Source organism: Lates calcarifer, linkage group LG12, assembly GCF_001640805.2.
Source record: "Lates calcarifer isolate ASB-BC8 linkage group LG12, TLL_Latcal_v3, whole genome shotgun sequence".
In the NCBI taxonomy this organism is placed as follows: domain Eukaryota; kingdom Metazoa; phylum Chordata; class Actinopteri; family Centropomidae; genus Lates; species Lates calcarifer.
In genome coordinates this window covers 7,120,055-7,139,961 of record NC_066844.1, presented here as the reverse complement: position 1 = coordinate 7,139,961, position 19,907 = coordinate 7,120,055, and the positions used below count along the sequence as shown (strand labels likewise).

Below are 19,907 nucleotides of genomic sequence, written 5' to 3'. Positions count from 1 at the left end.
AGTAGTGATGGTTATTACTGTACTTGTTCTTCATAGTTGAGACTTTTATGGTTCATGTGTCCACAATAAGCATCTAACCAAAAGCTTTTGACTGGCAGCTTCACAAGGTCTTAAGTAATATGATCGCTCCACTGTGGATTTCATTGGTCAGTAAACATTAACGTGAGCCATTTTATTTAGTAAGATAATCTCTGGTTGATGTGAATGAAATGGCCGTTCCAATTAGCATCCAAAAGTGTCAACGGAAATTCTCGCAGCATGCCCGTGGTATTTAGTGAGTCACACTGGGCCTTTGGTGGTAATATAAAAAGATGGTTGCTCATGGTGCTGGAGTGTTGTACTCAATGTACTGAGCAGGATTTCATGTTCACATTGTCAGAGGTTAAACAAGCATGACTTATCCAGACAGTTTGAATAGTCACCCCAACCTCATAAAAAGGGACGGTGACATAACCGCAAGAAAAGCTTCATGACACGAGCAGAGAATAAACACAAATGTCACCTCTGACCTGGCGGAGGAGATGAGGTAAGATGAGCGCTGCTGCATTACTTTACATCTGTGAATATAATGTTATTAGTAGGCATATTGGCTGTGTGTGTTTAGTGAAAAGTTTAAATCCAGCAGCAATTCTATGTGCTGTAGATGTCAGATGTGTGCAGTATGGACTTGATTTATCTTGTATTATATAGTATGTGTTAGTGGATGTATGTGTGCATGTATGTGTATATCTTTCAGATCTATATGTATGAACAGTTAAATATGGTTTCTTGCGTAAAGCTCTTCCTCTAATGGTTATATGACTGTCACTATAAGCAGGACTAATTTAACATTTGCAGGCTACGATACTCTACAATTTACTGGGAAGCTCAGGTTGACATGTATATGGAAAAGCAATGAAAATGTGCACTGTGATGTGTATTGGTGTCATGGGCTCCGATATTGGAGCCATGTGCTGCTGGTAAACATATCTTGGAAACATCTGTTGCTTTAACGATGGTGACTCAGTTTGTTTTTGTCAGTGAAGGTAGTGAAGACTACTTGAAAAATAAGTGATAAGGGTGAATTCAGTGACAAAATGAGGCAAATAAGTACATTACACAGATGTCTGTTTGCTGATTTATTGCAGTTGTTCAGAGCTTTAACGCATGACAGATGTCTTTGTGCTATAGTTTGTCACTTCATTTAGATTGAATAGTTATTATTTCTGATGACAGGGTGACAATTGTAAATCAGTTGCATTTCAAAATAAAATAAGCTACTATTGAGACCATTTTAGATGATTTTACCAGCTCTTTCCATAACAGTGTCACATTATTTCAATGCAGTCTTTGCAGTAAATTAAAATATTCAGTTTCCTTACTTTCCAGAATATCTCTGTGAGAGGAAAAGTTTCATAAAACATTCATGACATTTTAATCTGTGGAGAAGAAACAGAAAGAAAAACAATCATGAGGATAAATTGTAGCACACACCTCTGGAAAAACAAAATCAACACTTAAAGTTAAACCTTACCTCTAACAATAAGTTTAGTGGAGCACTCCGCCTTGCCGAAAGAGTTGACTGCAACCACCTTATATTCACCGCTGTCCTTTGGTCGGACTCTGAGGATATACATTGAGCACACACCAAATGAGTTGGTGATGTAGTAGTTGTTGTCTGAGTTGATGCAGACGTCATTCAGGTACCAGGATACACTTGGCGTAGGGCATCCTCGGACAGCACATGTCATGAAGACTTGATAACCTTTAGGTGGAGTGTGGACTTTCAGAGGGACCAAGATGGATGGAGGCCTCTCGAAGCAGACCGCTGTTGAATTAATCCCATTTGAAGATAAAGGAACTTAAATGGAAATGGAAAGGAATGGGAAGAAATTTAGTTTTTAGGTTACATGGTACAAGAATCGAAAAAATGTTTAGGATTTAAAATTTGTACTACCTAGAGTTCATACAGCAGGTTCCAGCTTACACTCACTGAATTGATTATACATTTTAAAAAGCAAGATTAATGCTTGGGAACACACTTCAGAATTGGAGAAAAATGCAGAAAATATAGGTACAGGGCTTTTTACATACACTGAAATTTAACCACCACACTGACAGATTCCCCATAGAGTTAGTACTGTCAAGTACCACAACTCACATATCGATTTGATATCCTTATTGGTATCAGCATCAGCTTTACAAATTTATTATTGTTTGGGCTCTATGGGATAGGACAGTCCCCTTGCCTTTTTTTTGAAACAGCAAGGCCAGGTGTTGGTGAACTCTCATGGAACACATACTGCACAGTGACTAATTAGTGAAACCAAGGGAGTTATAGGGGAACATACAACACAAGAGATGTTCAAATGGTATGACTGTTCAAAAGTCTGGTGAATTCTACACTGTAGTTCCTGTAGCAGGTTTATCATGGAAATGTTGATGTGTTTGATGATAAAAATGTCTTTCAAACAAAAAAGCTGAATTATTCAGCTATCATTAATGCTAGATATCACATAATGGTATAGAATGATTCCACAGTCCACAGCCTGTTATTCCATCTTTAGTGTAGAATATACTGTGCAACATTTGAACAAATTAAGTACAAATGATTAAACTTAGAAATTGTCACCAATGTGCAGTATGGCTTAGTTTACTGTAATTGCATGATCAAATTGAACTGAAGTGGACCTGTAAAAAAACACACCTCTGTTGCTGTTGGCACCCCATGTAGGTGACTGAGATGGATCTGAGAGGCCCATGTCGTTCTTGGCGAAGATCCGGAAATGATACTCTATCCCAGGAAGGATGTTGATGGCTGTGTATGTGTTAGTGAAGAGGCGGTCTGCCACAGTCTTCCACACTCTGGTGTTGGAGTCGTGTTGAGACACCATGTAGCACAGGCGGTCATCGAGCTCCTGGTCTGGAGAGGGAGCCCATGATACCACCACTTTGCCTTGGACTGTTTGCTCCAACTCCACTGGGCCAGGGGTTTTGGGTTCATCTGGCCACAGATATGATAAGATGCAGATTATGTTACTGAGAGAGGAAAAAATCTGTTGCTTAAACCTTAACCTAAATGTAATCTTATCATACTCAAGAGACATTTCAGGCTTATGTGGGTCTTTGATTGCATTTGAATTTAACAGCTGTTATGAGTTAATCATATCCTATTACTGGATATTGCACAGTAAGAATTATGTTTCTCATTCCACCTGGAAGTGTTCAGTATTAATTAGGGTTTGACACTGGGTTGCCAATACATTTTTGTGTTATTGGCATTTAATTGGGGAAAATATAACCCACTTACTGTTGATGTAACTGATGTTCCCTGACCAGAGGAACACAATGCAGGCAAGTAAATTAGGTCCTCATTTTAATCAAATGAGTTCCTAATTTAAAGAACTGAGGAGACTACATAAGTTAATATCAGCACAAGATAACTGCCATTTGCCATTTTCACAGATGCTCTTGCTACTCATCCTTACCTGTGACTCTAACCTCAATGTCAAATGAAGCCTCGCCCATAGAGTTTTTGGCTTTGATAGTGTAGATGGCTGAATCTGACCGCTTTGATGAGGGAATGACAAGCTGAGACATTCCCTCTGTATTGATAATATTAATCCACGGGGATATTGGCTCATCATCCCTCAGCCAAGTGATCTGTGGTGGAGGTTCAGCCTGGAGATATCAATGTCAGATAAATGAGATAAAGTGGTGAGGCATATGCAGTCATGTCACACTGTGGTAAATTCATCACTCAAGAATATGACATGGCTGGAATGGGGTTATACAATTCAAAATGTGGAACTGATTTATAGTGACGAAGAAGGACTCTGTATGCAAACTAGATTTTCGGTTTATTCATACCTCATAGCAAATTTTGACACGAACAGAGTTTCCTGCTCTGACAACTATGAAGTCCTCTGGGTCTTTAAAACAAGGTCTCACTGGGTGGAAAACACACAAACGCATGAGATGCAGACAGGCAACAAACTATGTGTGTGATAACAACAAAGTTGTGGCAAAATTAATATGCACAGCGAAGGTACTTACTGTTGGGATTCTTTGCACACACCATTTCAGATGGAGGGCTTGGATCTCCAGCTCCTGACTCATTGATTGCTGAAACCCTGAACTCGTACTCTGCACCCTCAGTGACATCTTTAACTGCATATTTCATGCCTGGAAATTAGATGAATGACACAGCAAAGAAAAAAGTTATGAAAAAGAAGTAAATTTTCCTGTAATTAGAATGGAATAATATAGCTTTTGTTTTTCTGACAAACCTTCAATTGGCTCATTAAGTGTGTTGAGAGCAATCCACTGATTTGTGTCCTTCTTCCGTTTCTCCAGTTGATAACCAATTATTGGTACCCCTTTGTCGTCCTCTGGGGGGGTCCAGGTCAAATTGATACAGGTCTTAGATGCACTCACCACTTTGGGGGCACCAGGTGGACCAGAGAGTACTAAGGAATGACAAATAGTCTAATTATTGAAATAAGGACAGCAAGTAAGTGAGTAATAAATTAAGGGCATCTGCATGTTATTACTGCAGGATATTGCAAACAATTCTTCCTGGAGATAGAGCAACTATTATAGCAATGATAAAAGGTGTGCTTTCTACAGCAGCTAAATAGTGCTAGTGATAAACAATTTGAAACAATCACAAAACCTATCCAAAGGCATTTTCATTTATTAAAACCTGAGGGAGAATAACATGAGAATTGCTGAGGAATGCTAAATGAGACTTCTTTTTGCTGTGCTCACTCATTATGCCAGCCATAATGCTATCAGCTGTCTCCAGGGCGTCGCTGAGGCCCTCCGGGTTTTCAGCATAGATGCGATAGTTGTATTTCTTTCCATGAGTCACATTCCTGTCTCTGAAGGAGGTCTTGTCAGCTGAGACGTCCCCAAGTTTCGTCCACAGATTCTGTCGTGTCGGCTGCCGCTCTATAATATAGTTGGTGACAGCCGAGCCACCATCGTCTTTGGGGGGGTTCCATTTAATCTCAATTATAGATGAGGTGGTTTCAACAGTCTCCACTGGACCCTCCGGTGGACCCGGACGATCTGTTGAAAAATCATTGTGTTAAATTTTAAATGTAAGATAAGATAAGCTAGACTTTATTTATCCCACTTGTGGGAAATTCACAAAATTCACTAAACTAAAAATGTAGTCACACAAAAATGATGCTTAGTGAGGTGTGAGTGTCTCAGTATTTCAAACTTTTCTTATTATATCTGTCTATTTTATACCAAGCACAATAAGCTGAGATGTGGCCTCCACAGCCCCAAATGGGTTTTTGAGTTGGATCTTTATTTCCCCTGTGTCTGTCCGCAGGCAGTCTCTGAGCAGCAGTCGGCTGTGATTGGGCTCCTTCATGATTTTAACTCCTCCTCCGTCTTTGACCTCTGTGCCATCCTTAAACCAGCTGATCGTTAATGATTCCTGAGGAGCAAAGGGCATCTTGAAAGCAGCGTTCTGCCCCACTCTAACAATCACAGGTTTGGAGAACTTGTGAAGGTCGTCTGGGTCAAATTCAGGTACGTCTATAAAGCACAAAGTATAATTCAGTTTAATGCACTGAAACAGTTGTGCCATTTCATACATATTCTGTAATATGAGGAAATAAATTATACCTCCAATAGTGACCTTTCCTTGTGTACTGAGTTCCCCTGATACAAAACGATAAAGTCCAGAATCATCGTCTCTGCAGCTTGTAATTGTCAGCTTGTGAGAAGTTCCATCTTTGGTTATGGTGACCCCAGGACCTGAGTTTAACTACCAAATCAAAAGTGAATGGAAGACAAATTGTTACTCTGTGCGTTATACAGTAGGATGTACATAATGTTGGCAATGTAGAGATTGAAAGCTTGTCTTATATTTGCACTTGGTTACGCTAAATGAAAGTGTTAGATAAATTCACAAAATGTCAGATGAACATGTAAGTATAATTATTTATGGACTTTACCTGCTCTCCATCTTTAAACCATGCACCATCACAGTCCATGTTCATCTTCACGTTTAATTCAGCCGGCTGTCCACGAAGAGCATAAATATCGGAGAGTCCACAGGTAATTCCAGGCTCTGGGCAACATAAAACACAAAGTTACTCTCCCTTTTGCATATTCATTGGATGGGATGCAGCTTTCAGTGTAGGACTACTGCATGTTTATACTGTATAAAAATACACAAGGAAAAAGTGAATTACCTAGATATATGCTTTCAAATTCTACTCATTAAGATAAAAATAAATAAAGCAGAAATAAAGAAATAAAGTAGATAAACTTAATCAGTATCACTGATTCCCTATGAGTAAGGTCATTGTTGTGTTTTGCATACAGGTCACTGCTATATGTTTTGAAAGGTTTGTGATAGAACTTCCAAACCTTCCAAGACATTGTGCAGCATGTAATAACAAATTATATATATATATTATATATATATATATATTATTATATAACTGTAACTTCAACTGCAACAACATTATGTTTTTGTTTTTTTAATAAATGCACTGCAGAATACAATAACTAATACAGTGCCTGACTTACATATTAGATCAGCATTATTTGGTTAGAAAGGTTACTATAAACACAAGTTATAGTACAAACCATGTTAATGACATGAAAAGCAAGCACAATAACAAGCAGCAAACGTAAAGCTTTGCAAACTTTGTTAACAGAAACCAGATGGACTCAGAAGAGTCTCTACGAAGACGTAAACACATTTGCTTAGTGAGGGTCTTTGGCTCAGTAGTATATTGGGATAGTATATTAACAATGTATTTCCACATGCTGGTTACAAAGGAATTTGTTGTGTTATTTCACACCTTCCCATTTCTGTACTGGTATCTGACTTAAAGAGAAAATAAGGTGAATTTAAATTCCTAAAAGAAATTATGCAAATAAATAATTTTGCTATTTTAAAAACTCTTGTGTTACTAAAGCAAATAAAATGTTATTTTATTAGTCTTTTATTAGTCTTTTAATATCTGTGTTACTGTTGTACATTTTTAGTATTGAAAATCTGGCATACCACCTCCTGCATCTGCATGTGGTTGATCAAGCCTTTCACTGCCACTGGCTTCCTCAGCTAAGTGGATAACAGCAATAACAACAGTAAGTCATTTAAACTTGATTTACTCCTTCAGTTTTGTATGCTCCACTGTTATGTGTCTCTCTTACCACTACCTGAATCTCCAGCTGCTGTTGGTGTTTTGTCTGATTGACCTATCATCAATCACAGACAGCATGAAAACATTTTAGATTATTATCTGTTTGGTTCTGTTGTGCAATTCAATGACATGTGATGCTGTCTTTTTTCATGTTTTATTACATTACCCCTGACCATTTTCCAAAGTATGCCACTGTGTCATATGTTGTGAATGTGTTTTTCCAGCTTACAGACAGTAACAAACAAGCAGAGTAAGTGTACTCAAGATACAACACAGGAAGTTGAACTTGGCGATAGGACATTCTTCATTACAGTGCCCCATGGGCGTTGTTATTTTCTCCTAAAGTTTTTATAAATATAGTTATAAATCCCCTTGCTCCAATAGGACTTACTGAAACAGCTAATAAAACTGCTAATGTTACAGCCTACTGTCAGCTGCTTCCAGAATCATGTTTCTTTGCCATTTTCAATATGTCAATTTTGAATGTACAGAGGTATTTTTAAATGACTTAATGTGTCTGGAAGGGAGTGTAAAAGACAGCTGACAGTGAACTTACTGGCTTTAGATAGGTGCTCCATGTAAAGATCATGTTTTGTATTGACATCCGTCCCAAACAGTCTGCACTTACACTGACACTAAAGTGCATTAACGATAAGACCAGGCATAATGTTAACTGAGACGGCTCACCTGACTCAGGCATGTTTTAAATGTCTGCAAGTTGATTTCCATATGACAGTAAAATGAATCAGTGGTTGCTTATAGAATTGTGGGGAAAATATAATCTTAAATATCTTAAAAACTACAGCGTGCTAACAGAATTGACATTTAGTCAGTCAGGAAGATGCAGACCACAGTGCACAATTGTGGAGCAGCATGTCAACCTGTCGGTCTTGCCATCTAAATTAGCAGTATATCATTATGAAATATCTGACCATGAAGACAGCCAATCACATAATGAGCTGACAACACAACATAAAATATGTCAAAACATTACAGCGTCCTCCGTAGCAATTGAAACAACTTTTGAAGCCTATAAAACAAACTGACAATTGAAGCCATTATATGTGACATTGCTGTCATATTATCTTTGATTGCATGCAGAACCAAAGAATCAAATCCATTCAAATTTCTTACCAATGCTTGCAACCTCTACAGCCGGTGGAGCCACTGCTGCTGGTTCATCCACTATTTCTATGAACCATTAAAAAACTAGTGAATGGTTGCCATATCACAAATTATCATAGCAAGTATTACATGCAAACTGATGCAACACAGGTTCCCATTATTATAATTATTAGGGCTACAACTAACAGTTAATTTCCTTATCAGTTAATCTCAATCTCTTTATTTTAGCTAAAAAATTGGAAAAAAAAATTTTTTTTGATTCATCATCTGTCAATTAACTGATCAATTCATTGATTAACTGTTAAAACAATAAGTAATTATTGACTTTCCCCCAAACCACTGCAGTATACAAAATTATGTAGATCCAACATTTATGTTGCTTATTGTACAAACTATGAGATTTGCTTAGAAAGAGAGATAGAGATTAACATCGACTAAATAGGATGAAACAGGATAGAATTACCAAATAACGAACCACCTAAATAAATGAATAATATTCATGTCAGGAAGTACAGTTTTATTTATCACATTAGAATTGATGGACCTCTGTGCTGATTAACATTCAGGAGTCTGCATTTATAATGACTTGATAATATGACTTTGTTGTTTGTGAATTCCAAATCCTGTTTAATAAACCTTACTGCCGGCATTCTTACTTGGTTCTTTTGGTGCTGAAGGTGCAGCTGGAGTGGGTGCAGGAGCTGCAGGGGTTTCAGGTGGAGGTGCAGCTGCTGCAGCTTCTTTAGCGGCTTTAATCTGTTCTTTTCTCTCTTCTCTTACCTTCTCTAATTTTGCTTGTTGCTCTTGGGCAACCTTCTGCAAGTCCATTCCAGATCCTCCTGCCCTTGTTGTTTTCCTTGCTGATTTTTTTCCCTTTTGTGCATCTTTGTCAGCTGATTTGGAAAAAATAGGAGTTTGCAGTGAGTTAAAAATGCCATATTATCATAATTAGAAGCCATAATTGGTAAGACAAATCAGGTATCATTATTATTCCATTGCAAACCATTATTATTATACATTCTTGAGTATTATCAGTTGGTCTATTGATAGAGTATATCTTACCTTCAACAACAAGCCATGCATTGCATGATTTTATTCCTGCGCAGGCAGAATAAATTCCTTTGTCTACCACCATGCAGTCTTTGACCACCAGCCTGTGAATGAGCTTGTCCTCTGAAACCTCAATATCGTATTTATCCCCTTGCTCCAATGGCACATTCTTGCCAAACCACAATATCTTGGAGAATGGATTTGACAGGACACACTCAAACACAGCATCCTCTCTCTCCTTTGCCTTCACTTCTTGAATTTTCACCAAGAAATCCACCATTGGGACTGAAAAATAACAAGTGATTAGTTTAATATTAAAATTGTTTGATACATTTGCCTGAATGATGATTAAGTTGATACCATTTATTTTAATTAGGGGTTTTTCATCTTATGTATCAAAACATTTTCCTCTTTTGCTTTAATTAAGGCTACTAATTGGCCATGTGTGCAAGTGTAAAACTTACTTTTAAATTCAGTGGAAAACATATTCACATCCTCTACATCCAATTGGTACAGTCCAGCATCTTCTGGCATAAGGTCCCTCATACTGAAAATATACTTTTTTCCCACTTGTTTAAGGCTGTGCTTCATCTTATCTCCCAACTCCTTGGTATACGGAACCATTTCACCATCCTGTGGGTGAAATGTAATTTCAATTCTGGGAGGATGGAATTGAGGTTGACTCTGATTGATTAGTTTGGGTGATTCCTTAATCTATTATCCAGTGTTATGTTGTAGGGCTGCAAAGTTATAATTTTGTTCAGCACTAACCTTATACAGGAAGATTGAGCTGCTTGGGTCAAGAAGGTCCATGTCAATCTCAAAAGATGCAGTACCATCAGCATTGACCTGAATAGGTTTCAGGTTAGACAGGTTTTTGACAAACTGGGACAAAAACAGAATGAGAAATAAGTATCAAGCAGAAAGGAAATGGACTTTATTTCAAATGAATGGTTACATAACCTATCTCCTGTTAGTCAACATCAAGTCCCATAGTCATTAAAAAAGCAAACAAATCAGTATAAATATCACAAATCACAAACCGCAGCTTGTTCTTCTTCCCTTTCTTTCTTCATTTCATTCAGTTTCTTGAGCATCCAGCGAAAATCAGTGACCCCAAACTCTGCACAAATTCTCTCGTAGTCTTTCTTATCAGCGCTAAGTAAGAGCTCCCAAAATTTAGGATCAATCTCCCCCTCTTTTCTTTCAGGTTGCTCAGATTTGGGACGGATCTTACTAGAAATTAAAATAAGGTAATTGGTCAAACAGGCGTGGAAATCTGTAGAGGACACCATCAATGTAGTAACTCAAACCTACCTTTTCCTTTTCAGTACAGTCTTGAAGTTCCCATCAGTGGCTTCTGCTGCTGGTTGCTGGGGTTGGTTCTTTTTGAAACCAACTGAAAGCAGAAAAGAGGGTACATTATTATACAGTCATGCAATTGAACAACATAGAGGACTTTTGAGTGGTAAATATTGGAATGAGTGTAATACACTTAAGGATATGGAGTAGAGGTGCATCACATTTGGATGTAAAAATACTCAATTTGATTTAGGTGAGGGAGAATAATATTTGAATATGCATATATTATGCATATATAATGAATTTAATATGAATATTAAATTACTTTCTATAATATTACTTGCATTCGTTTCTCATCTGAATATCAAGCAAGCAGCCCTTACCTGCAATCACATTCAGAACAACTGTGACCATGGCTTGTCCATATTCATTTGTGGCAAAGCATTTATAGGTATCAGCCTGATCTGGCATTACATTTGGCATCTGAAAGACATAAGATATGCTAATATAATGGCATCCAGTGGGTGAAGTAGTTTGTCAGTAAGTTTTATATGATATTGCAGTGGTTGCCCAACCTTTTTCTGCTTTATGTACTTCCACAGCCCTATCTGAGAAGCTGAATTTCCTGTTAATCGACACCACCTGTCTCATTCCAAATGCGCTTAAGTTGAAATGATCTTAATTTAGATGTTATCTAACATGATTGAATAAACCCCTGTTCTTGCACAATGCAACTTGGATTGAGTGAGTATGATCTCCCATGAGAAATGCATCATGCTGCTCAGCAAAAGTTACATGGTGCTGCTTTAAGCTTTGTGTATTTTTTTTCTGATTTTCATTAGGTTTAGTATTTATCCATTAATTCTAGCAATCAATTTTAACTTTTGCTTAGTCACTAACTAGTTTTTACCACAATTGTTTTTTTCCCTAAAGTTACTTCACAGTTTTTCTCTGTGCCCACTGGCAACTGCAGATGTTCTCATTATGGTACAACTACCCCTGGTTTGGAATCACATTCATACAGGATCCACTGTACTATAATAGAAATAGATATGTGTCCCATTTGTGACATATTGCACAGGACAAACCAATTTGATTAAAACTGTAGACCAGTCACAGGCACTGCACACTTGGTAGATGGCCTCCTGATGTGTAACCGCATGCCCTTTATTTTACATTTTCAACCTCAAACAGCTGTGAGTTGACAGGCTATGGGGTCCATTTGATGAAACTGACGTTTGTTGAGTGTGCTCCTCTCAGGATGAGTGAAATCCCCTTATTATAGAAAATGTAATTGGCAAAGCAAACTGATGGGTCAGAAGACTGAATGACCTTGATGTTATCTATTTCCTTCCTCTTTATATTTCTGTCTCTCTTTCTATTAATCCATTTTTCTCTCTCTCTTTTTATGGCTCCTTTACATCAACATCTTGCTGTGTACTATCTCGGCAATTTGATATCCCATATCACTTGCCTCGAATGTATGCTCATTGGAATTAGGATCATATTTGGTCTGGTATCTTGAAGTATCAGACACGTCTCCATTATTCCGGCTCCATGTTACCGTTGGCTTCGGCTCTCCAGTGACAATGGCTTTAAAAAAAGCAAATTTTCCTGTTTAAAAAAAAAAAAAAAGAAAAAGACACAACAAGGTCAGCTCATACTCATATCCTTTTGGAAACACAGGAAACAGATGCTAATATATTTCAAATATGTCTGGGTTATTCAGTATAAGTATTGATTTGTAATATATGTATGACACCACCACACTGAAACAGTTGAGAACTTATCTTATGTAAAATTGTAACAGCATAGATTTTTTTTGGAACTATTATCACTCCTCTTGGTTTTTAATCAAGGTCAGGGTGTGCCTGTGTGTGTGTTTAATTTTATCTGACTGACACAGGAGTCTGGGTGTTGAATGGCAGGGCTCTGCTCCCGCTGGCCTTGCACAAAATTCATGGATCTAATCCATTATGCAGAATCATGTAAATCCAACCTTGGAATATTTTGTGATATTAATGTTTGAAATTATTCTTTCACTATCAGTCCTACCCTCTTGGATGGTCAAAGCAATTGGCTTGCGGGTGAAGTCTGGATGGCTCGTTCCCTCTGGCAGCGTCTCAATAAACTGTGTAATCATCACCCCGGGGACCTTAGATTTTTTCCTGATCCCCACTGTCAGCATTGGAAAGTGAAATGTCAGTGACAATAAATGTGACACTTGAAAAGAGAAAAGAATGGAAAACATGATCGTGATCATATCCAGCTTTCAAAATCTGTTGTTGTTTTGTAATCAAATCATCACTCACATTAACCATGCTGAGACTCATTCTAATACATGAAATATTAGAATGTTTAATGTTTATCGTCATTGGATCTACACAGTACATACAGAATTTGGCTCTGGTGTAGACGGCTCTCTTGTGTCAATGCACATCTACATTTCAATACGATTTATCTTTGTAGCCTTTTTCCTCAGGAATCCATGCCTGACAGATATGTAGTGATGCACTTACATATCCACGCACAAAATATATGTGCAATCATATGGTGTATTAATAAATCCATTGCATATCAATTCTTCATGCTGTCATGAGCAGAAGAGAGAAAAAGAGCTGGGCTTCTCTGTTTTCCCCTTACCACTGCAACTGTCTGCATCAGGACCTGATAAGGCACATGTTAAAGAGCATATACAGAACATGTCAGCATGGTATTAGCATTGAATTATAGATTAGACTAAAATAATTAAACTGAGGAACAGAAATGAGGAAGCATCTTGTGCACTGAATGGCTACATTTTGAGATTAGCCATTAGCCACAAGGTTAAATCACAATGTTGCTCAGAGCTGTTGGTGTTCAGTAGATTGTGTGCTGTTGTACAGTGTTATTACAGTTGCTGATGGACAAATTGCAGCCTTGAACATTCTGAATAAGTCAGTCCAATTTGGATAGCAATACAGTCAAGCCCTGAAAGCATAACCTGAAGTCTTTATGAGTAAGGGGCAGCCTTGATAACTGCAAATAATCAACTATTTCATGTGTCAAACAGACATAGATGTAGAAAGTTAATAGATATTTTCACAATTTCCTTCAGGTTTATTCATGATGTCTTTGCCAACCTTGTTCTATCAATCCTGTTAGATGTGTCATCTCATTACTTTGTCAGAGCTTGTCAGGAAAGTCAAATATTTACTGAAGATTCCTTTGTATTAAATATAAGTTAGAAATATTATCCATGTACCTACTGTATATTGGCTTTCCTGCCTCATGAGGGCAACTGTATCTTAAGATCCTAAATTGACAATTTGATGAAGGGAAATGATTTTGTTTTGCTTGATATTGGATGTTCTTCTTTAATGTAGAAAATAAGATCACTCTTTAATGCTCACCTTGGCCAGTGGCTGTTCCATCTGCTGCTTTTGATCTTCTAAACATCGTGGGTCCTTTGATTCCTGGATAGACTTAGTAAAATTTTCCCAACTGCAACAGATGATGGAGGAGATTTAAGTACAATAAGTACTACCAGTCTGTTCAAATAGCAGGAAAGACTTTTTGCTTCTTAGTCTTTCAGAATACAACTAATAATTCACCAGGAGCTTTCAAGTATTATTTTGTAGAGAAGATTGTATTTGTTAACGATTCAGTTTAGGCGGGATCCCTGTCTCAGAGCCTCAGCTGATGGCAAAAAAGTTCCCGTGGTGTTGGACAACTTGAGACTAAGTGAGGTTCTGATTTGGTTCAGCCTTGGCTGATTCTTTATTAAATTATTTAAGTGCTTGGCTGATTTGCAAATGCACTCTTCCAATATGATAATTTTATGTTCAACTATTGTGGAGGCCTTCTTGAGTAATGCTAGGATTAGTTAAATTTATATTAATTTTTATGGAAAATCTTAAGTTCCTGGAGAGACTGAACGGATTTATTAATTTAAAAGTAAGGAAGTTGCAGCTCCTGAAAAAACAGGGACAAAAGTAAAACCTATTATGGTAGTTCTTAAAGCAAGTGTGACTGTCAAAAATATCTTTTGTCTAGAAAAAAGTCTGCCAAGCATTACCTTTGGCCATGATTCAACTGAAGACTTACAGTTTACAGTAAAAGACACAAAACATGATCATCTGTGGCTTCATGCCATGGAACTGCTGGCTGTACACTGAGGGTTATCACATTCCCCAAAAATAAAATCCTCTTAAAATTAGAGCTGGCGTGTAGAATTTCATATTAACCTCTTGATGTAATTTCTTACTATCATTATTCAAGAGTTTCTGTTGTTTTGTTAAGCTGCAGCATGCTGGCTCGATGTTAAAATGATTCTATGCTTTTCAAATTAACTTTTTTTCATCATCTGCCATTCGCAGCAGGGATCTCTTCTTGTACATAGCAATCTTTCATTACCCATATGGTTACTAACTTTAGAATGACAAATGTCACATTACTAAAATAGACTGATGGAACATTAATTATAATGGATTCAGTGATGCTATGGCTTAAGAGGATTTTCAGAAATGTCTCTATTTGTTTAGAAAGCCAACTAAATGCTGGGCATATACAGAATGGTGAAAATTTTGAGGAAAAACCTGGGTAAATGAGTGGAGAAACCTAGCAACTGCAAGTCCTTCCACACAGGGTATGGGGGGTCATTCAAACCATTCTGATTTGATGAATATGAAAATGATGTTGATCGTTTGCTATGGCCTTTGCAGTCACCAGATCTCACCAGAACAGCGGAACAGAGATTTTGGACTGATGAATTAGAAAGTGCTCTTTACCGCCATCATCAAAGACCAATGCCTAGGTGCAGTTAAGTTGTTCTGGTGGCTTTAGGTGGCCCAACACCTTACTAAGACACTATTTTATTTATTATTTTGTTTTTTCCTTTAATGTGTAAGACACAGTCACACCAACGTTAGTAACATTTGTAATTTTTATCAATACTGATACTAATAAATATGCATTTGTATAAAATTGTAGCCAGCCTGGGCAGCATTGTGATGTAGTGGTTCACACTGTCGCCTCACAGTTCGATCCCTAGTTCGCCTGGGGCTTTTCTGTGTGGAATTTGCATGTTCTCCCTGTGCCTGCGTCGGTTCTCTCCGGGTACTCCGGCTTCCTCCCTCAGTCCAAAGACATGCAAGTTAGGTTAACTGGTGACTCTAAATCACCCATAGGTGTGAATATGAGCGTGAATATATGTTGGCCCTGCAATGGACTGGCAATCTGTCTAGGGTGTACCCCACCTCTTGCCCACTGTCAACTGGGATAGCCTCCAGAAACTGTCTTTGCAAGAAAACGAGGCACCTTTAACTGGAATTTGATGTTTGCCTTCTGAGAAAGGTTTGCTTTTTGCAAAAAAAAAAAAAAAAAAAAAAAAAAAAAAAAAAAAAAAATATATATATATATATATATATATATTAGGGTTAATTTATCTGCAGTAAATTACTCATCATTACTCAAGTCATTCTCTGTTGTATGCCTCAAGAATTTACATCTTAATCACAGTGTAGCCTCAAAGGTAGGTTGTGGTAAAGGTGACTGTGATAACAGACAGGACATTGCTTAGAGCTCTTTTCTGGCAGCTGCAAGCTGCAAAGCTGGTTCACAGCTTTGGTCTAGAGTTGCTTATGTTCCAAAGATTGATTATAGTCTGCACCACACACACAGAAACATACTGTATATTTGCAACTGTTTGTTTGGAAAATCGATTAAAACAATCCAGAGCAAGGATATCCATACAGGAAGTGTCAGTGACTCATTCCTGTTGCAGGCTGGATATGCTCTTTAGGTGCGTGACTGAAATAAATGTGAGGCATTGATTGGGATGCTGTGTGAACTCTGCAACTCTTCACTCTGAAACAATTTCTCTTGCCACAAGACCAGTCAAAAGTATAACTAATAGCCCTGCCACTTGTCACTACAGGCTGTGTAGTTCTGAACTGGTCCAAACTATTTGAGGTGTCCTCCAGTCCTGACTGGACTGTGCATTGTGCATGAGCTGCATAGTTTTGCATCTCTGATGTAATAGCAGAGCAAGGTATTTTAAGCAGTGCATCAGTCACCTTAGGTTGTAAAGCTCCCTATATCTCAAGGTGAATAGGCAAATACAGATAGACACACACTCTCAGTGGTTGAGTGACTGACCAACTGACCAACTGACTAACTGACTTTTTGTCTTTAACTCTGTCGGTAGTGGGGCAGATACGCTGTTGGAGCTTTTAGCCATGCGGCACAAGCAAGAGTACCTATTTCAGAACTAAATCCTGACTTCAAACTAGACAACTCATAACTGAAATAATTCTCCCGGGCCTGGGCTTGTTGAATAGAGGTGTCAACCAAAATATGGTCATTCAATTGAATAAGGTGCAAGTTTGGTGAAACATGACTTTTTTTCTTTTTCTTTTTTAAAATTAACCCAAATGAACAATAACATGAAATGTATCAATATTATTAAATGTTCTATAAAACTGATGAAAAACTGTTCATAAAGTGGACACACTGTACTTTGATTTCTTAGATGTTTACCTACTGCAACTTCGCTCATGTATAGTACAGTGTATGCACAAACCCAGCACCCCTGCCTATACCACCAGTATAGGCACATGATATTCTAGGGTGTCGATGGTGCACGGCTGTGGATTGTCATATGATAGGTCACATGCCACATAAAACTGCGAACATCCCATCCCGAACATCTTAATATGCTTGTAAATCACTGTTGGCATGATGAGTGACTCGTAGGATCGTGAAACCCGCTCAGTGGATCACCTTATTCTGGTGTTCTGAGACAGAAAAAAAAGATATGTAATTGATCTTTACTACATCCAAATTATTGATGAGTCAGTTTAAATTTGTATCTTACTTGGTTTGTCAGTACAGCAAAATGTCAGTGTCATAATCGTTTTATGTTTTTAAGCGCTACTGTATATGATAACTGAAAAGATGTTGTGCTAAATATACTGTAACTATACTTGGAGAAAATATGATGAGCACTTCCCATGACAACAAATTGCTTACCATTTAACTGTGAAGTTTTTGTTGTCAACAAACATTTGAGCTGCACTGTTTGAATTTAAGACTGCTTAAGCTTATTCTATGTACGTGACTTCTGATGTGGTCCCACAGTAACAGCCTTCTTGCTGTGAGAGTTGGTTTTATGGGTTTCATGTGACCAGTACTGAAACACAGCACGGGAGTATACTCAGAGACTGAGAGCATCATAAAAATGATTAAAAGCAAGGCACTGCTAAGGAGAGCATGTTGCTATCTGTGGAATTGATGTTGCTGAGCATGTGCAATAGCTGAGAGTGGCAGGTTTTCTTAATTTGGGTTATTACCAGTTTTGCTTTAGCTGCAGAGACATTTAATGTTTTGCAATCTATCTTTTTCAGTAGCAGTAATAGGAGAAGAAACAATTGGAGAAACAATTGAAAAAATGAAGCAGGGACCCGGGCAATGTTGTAGAGAATATAAAACTGAAAGAGAATGGTACTAAAATATTTTTTTTTCCAAGGTGTTAGGTGAGTAAAAAAGACTAGCCATGAAGTCATTAAAGGACTGTAGTTGTTAATGGTCTTTAAGTAGTTTATATGTTTGTTAGATAAGAAATCTGTGTATGACAGATCATATTGAAATAATTATGGATATTAATAAATCACCAAATTGATAAAATAAAGTGCATAAGTTCTGGTGACCAACAAACTTAAGCTGTTATATGAACTGCTCAGGTGCCTCAACTTATTCAGGCAAGCTAATGACTACTAATTTGAATCTAAATCAAAAATTTAATACTAAAAACAAACAAACAAAAGAAACAAAAAAATTTGCATGAACATTAGAGCAGCAAAATTAGGAAGCGATTTTACTGTACTCATTAACGTGAATAATTGCTGCACTGTACATATCAGATCACTTGTTAAAACTTGACAGCTCAGTTGTGTTTATTGGCAAACACTTTCCACAGTTTGCCACATTAACTCTGTTATCACTGGACTTAGATGTTAATAGTGAATCAGTCACAGGATTAGTTTAGTGTTAAAGACTGTAGCCAGCTCTCAATGCTTAACACCTCTGTCTAAGCCTGGTGCTGTATGTAAGACGAATGATGAACTTACCTCACTACTCCTGTGATCCTCTTGAGTGGTTCTGCTTCCCGGTCTGATATTTGAGTGTTGCCTCCCTGGTCCACCAGCTATTAAATCTGTACAGGAATGCCAATGACTCTGCAAGAAGCACCCACGTTGTCAGACATGGTGCCTGCCAAGAAAGAGGATTGCTTTTTTGTTTTTGGCATAAATCACAACCTCTAGCAAAAGGGGGAGGAGGGAAAGCCAAGGTTGGCTACAAGCCTCATACTGGGATGACCATGACTGTGGCTTCTTGTTGACAAATGCAAGAGCTTCTTTAGGAGATGTAGTCGAAATGAGATGCATTTTCTGTTTGACCATAGGCTTTCTATTCATTATATTGCACGGGTGAAATTTTATTTTTGAGTCAACTATGTTTTGTAATATTCTCTCCTCATGGCAGGTATCCTGATCCTTTCTCATAATCATTTACAACTTTTGCAGATTACTCTCGCTTCCTAGATTTGGCAAGGTAAATTTTAGCAGGAGATGTGTAGAAGTCAAGTATAGTTTTGTATTTGACTTTTATGAGGACAGATTTGTGTTCAGTCTTTGTTTTGTTACATTTGTCAGTCTTGGTTATGTCAGTCAGTATTGTTGTGCTTGGACTGTGGAGCTGAAAGTAAGAGCAAGTTTGAAGCCAGAGCTTAGTGTTGACAGCCAAGTATGCTAGTGTTGACACTCTTATGAAATTATGAGAACAACAAAACGCATTAGTGTTTAGATGCACTAATGACTCCTATTGACACCAACTAAAAATACACTGTGTTTACAGGGAATCTCTAAGCAGTCTTGAATAGCAACTGTGAACATAATACACGGTTGACAGTGTGAGCACAGAAGTGTAATCTCATAAATTGTCATTTGGCCACAGGCTTGTCTTTGAGGTCTTTTAATGTTACAATATTTATGGTCACTTTGGAATTGATGTACTGCTTTAAAGTAGAGGTAGTTTGTGGATGCCTAAGTGAGATATCAGTTGTGTTTTTACAGCCTCAGGTAGTGTTTTTATTAGCTTCACCTCAAAATACCAATATATCCAATCGTAAAGGCATTATATCGGCACTGAAATCATTTTATTTATACTTTACTGTATGCCTAACTCGGCCTATGAACATTGTGTAACAGTCTCACCACATAGGGCTGTGTTTTG

The 19,907-nt window shown here is 37.7% G+C and overlaps 1 protein-coding gene and 1 long non-coding RNA gene across 2 annotated transcripts in view; one reads left to right on the top strand and one right to left on the bottom strand.

Annotated features, from left to right (window-relative positions):
• LOC108873592 (uncharacterized) overlaps positions 1 to 19,907 on the top strand; it is a 44,469-nt gene that overhangs the window by 20,361 nt on the left and 4,201 nt on the right. The window contains exon 2 of the long non-coding RNA XR_007814363.1: positions 5,324 to 5,526. This is a non-coding gene — a long non-coding RNA (uncharacterized LOC108873592). The remainder of the gene's footprint in view (positions 1 to 5,323; positions 5,527 to 19,907) is intronic.
• igfn1.4 (immunoglobulin like and fibronectin type III domain containing 1, tandem duplicate 4) lies at positions 1,106 to 18,814 on the bottom strand. Its single transcript, XM_051074814.1, has 23 exons — positions 18,743 to 18,814; positions 14,027 to 14,117; positions 12,690 to 12,812; positions 12,109 to 12,248; positions 11,018 to 11,117; positions 10,650 to 10,731; positions 10,376 to 10,568; positions 10,104 to 10,217; positions 9,797 to 9,965; positions 9,345 to 9,617; positions 8,939 to 9,175; positions 8,292 to 8,348; positions 5,955 to 6,070; positions 5,623 to 5,764; positions 5,239 to 5,532; positions 4,750 to 5,052; positions 4,269 to 4,448; positions 4,036 to 4,164; positions 3,850 to 3,929; positions 3,468 to 3,660; positions 2,687 to 2,983; positions 1,514 to 1,840; positions 1,106 to 1,418 (listed from the first exon to the last, which is right to left on the bottom strand). Exons 2-23 carry the CDS (start codon positions 14,070 to 14,072, stop codon positions 1,414 to 1,416), a joined length of 3,600 nt encoding a protein of 1,199 aa, XP_050930771.1. The 5' UTR covers positions 14,073 to 14,117; positions 18,743 to 18,814; the 3' UTR covers positions 1,106 to 1,413.

Excerpts from the sequence above, each read along its gene's own strand:
- igfn1.4 (XM_051074814.1), bottom strand. The coding sequence starts at position 14,072 with ATGTTTAGAAGATCAAAAGCAGCAGATGGAACAGCCACTGGCCAAG. Across the intron at positions 5,765-5,954 it reads GGTTTAAAGATGGAGAGCAG|TTAAACTCAGGTCCTGGGGT; the intron begins GTAAAGTCCATA and ends TTGATTTGGTAG. Across the intron at positions 4,449-4,749 it reads CATTATGGCTGGCATAATGA|TACTCTCTGGTCCACCTGGT; the intron begins GTGAGCACAGCA and ends GTCATTCCTTAG.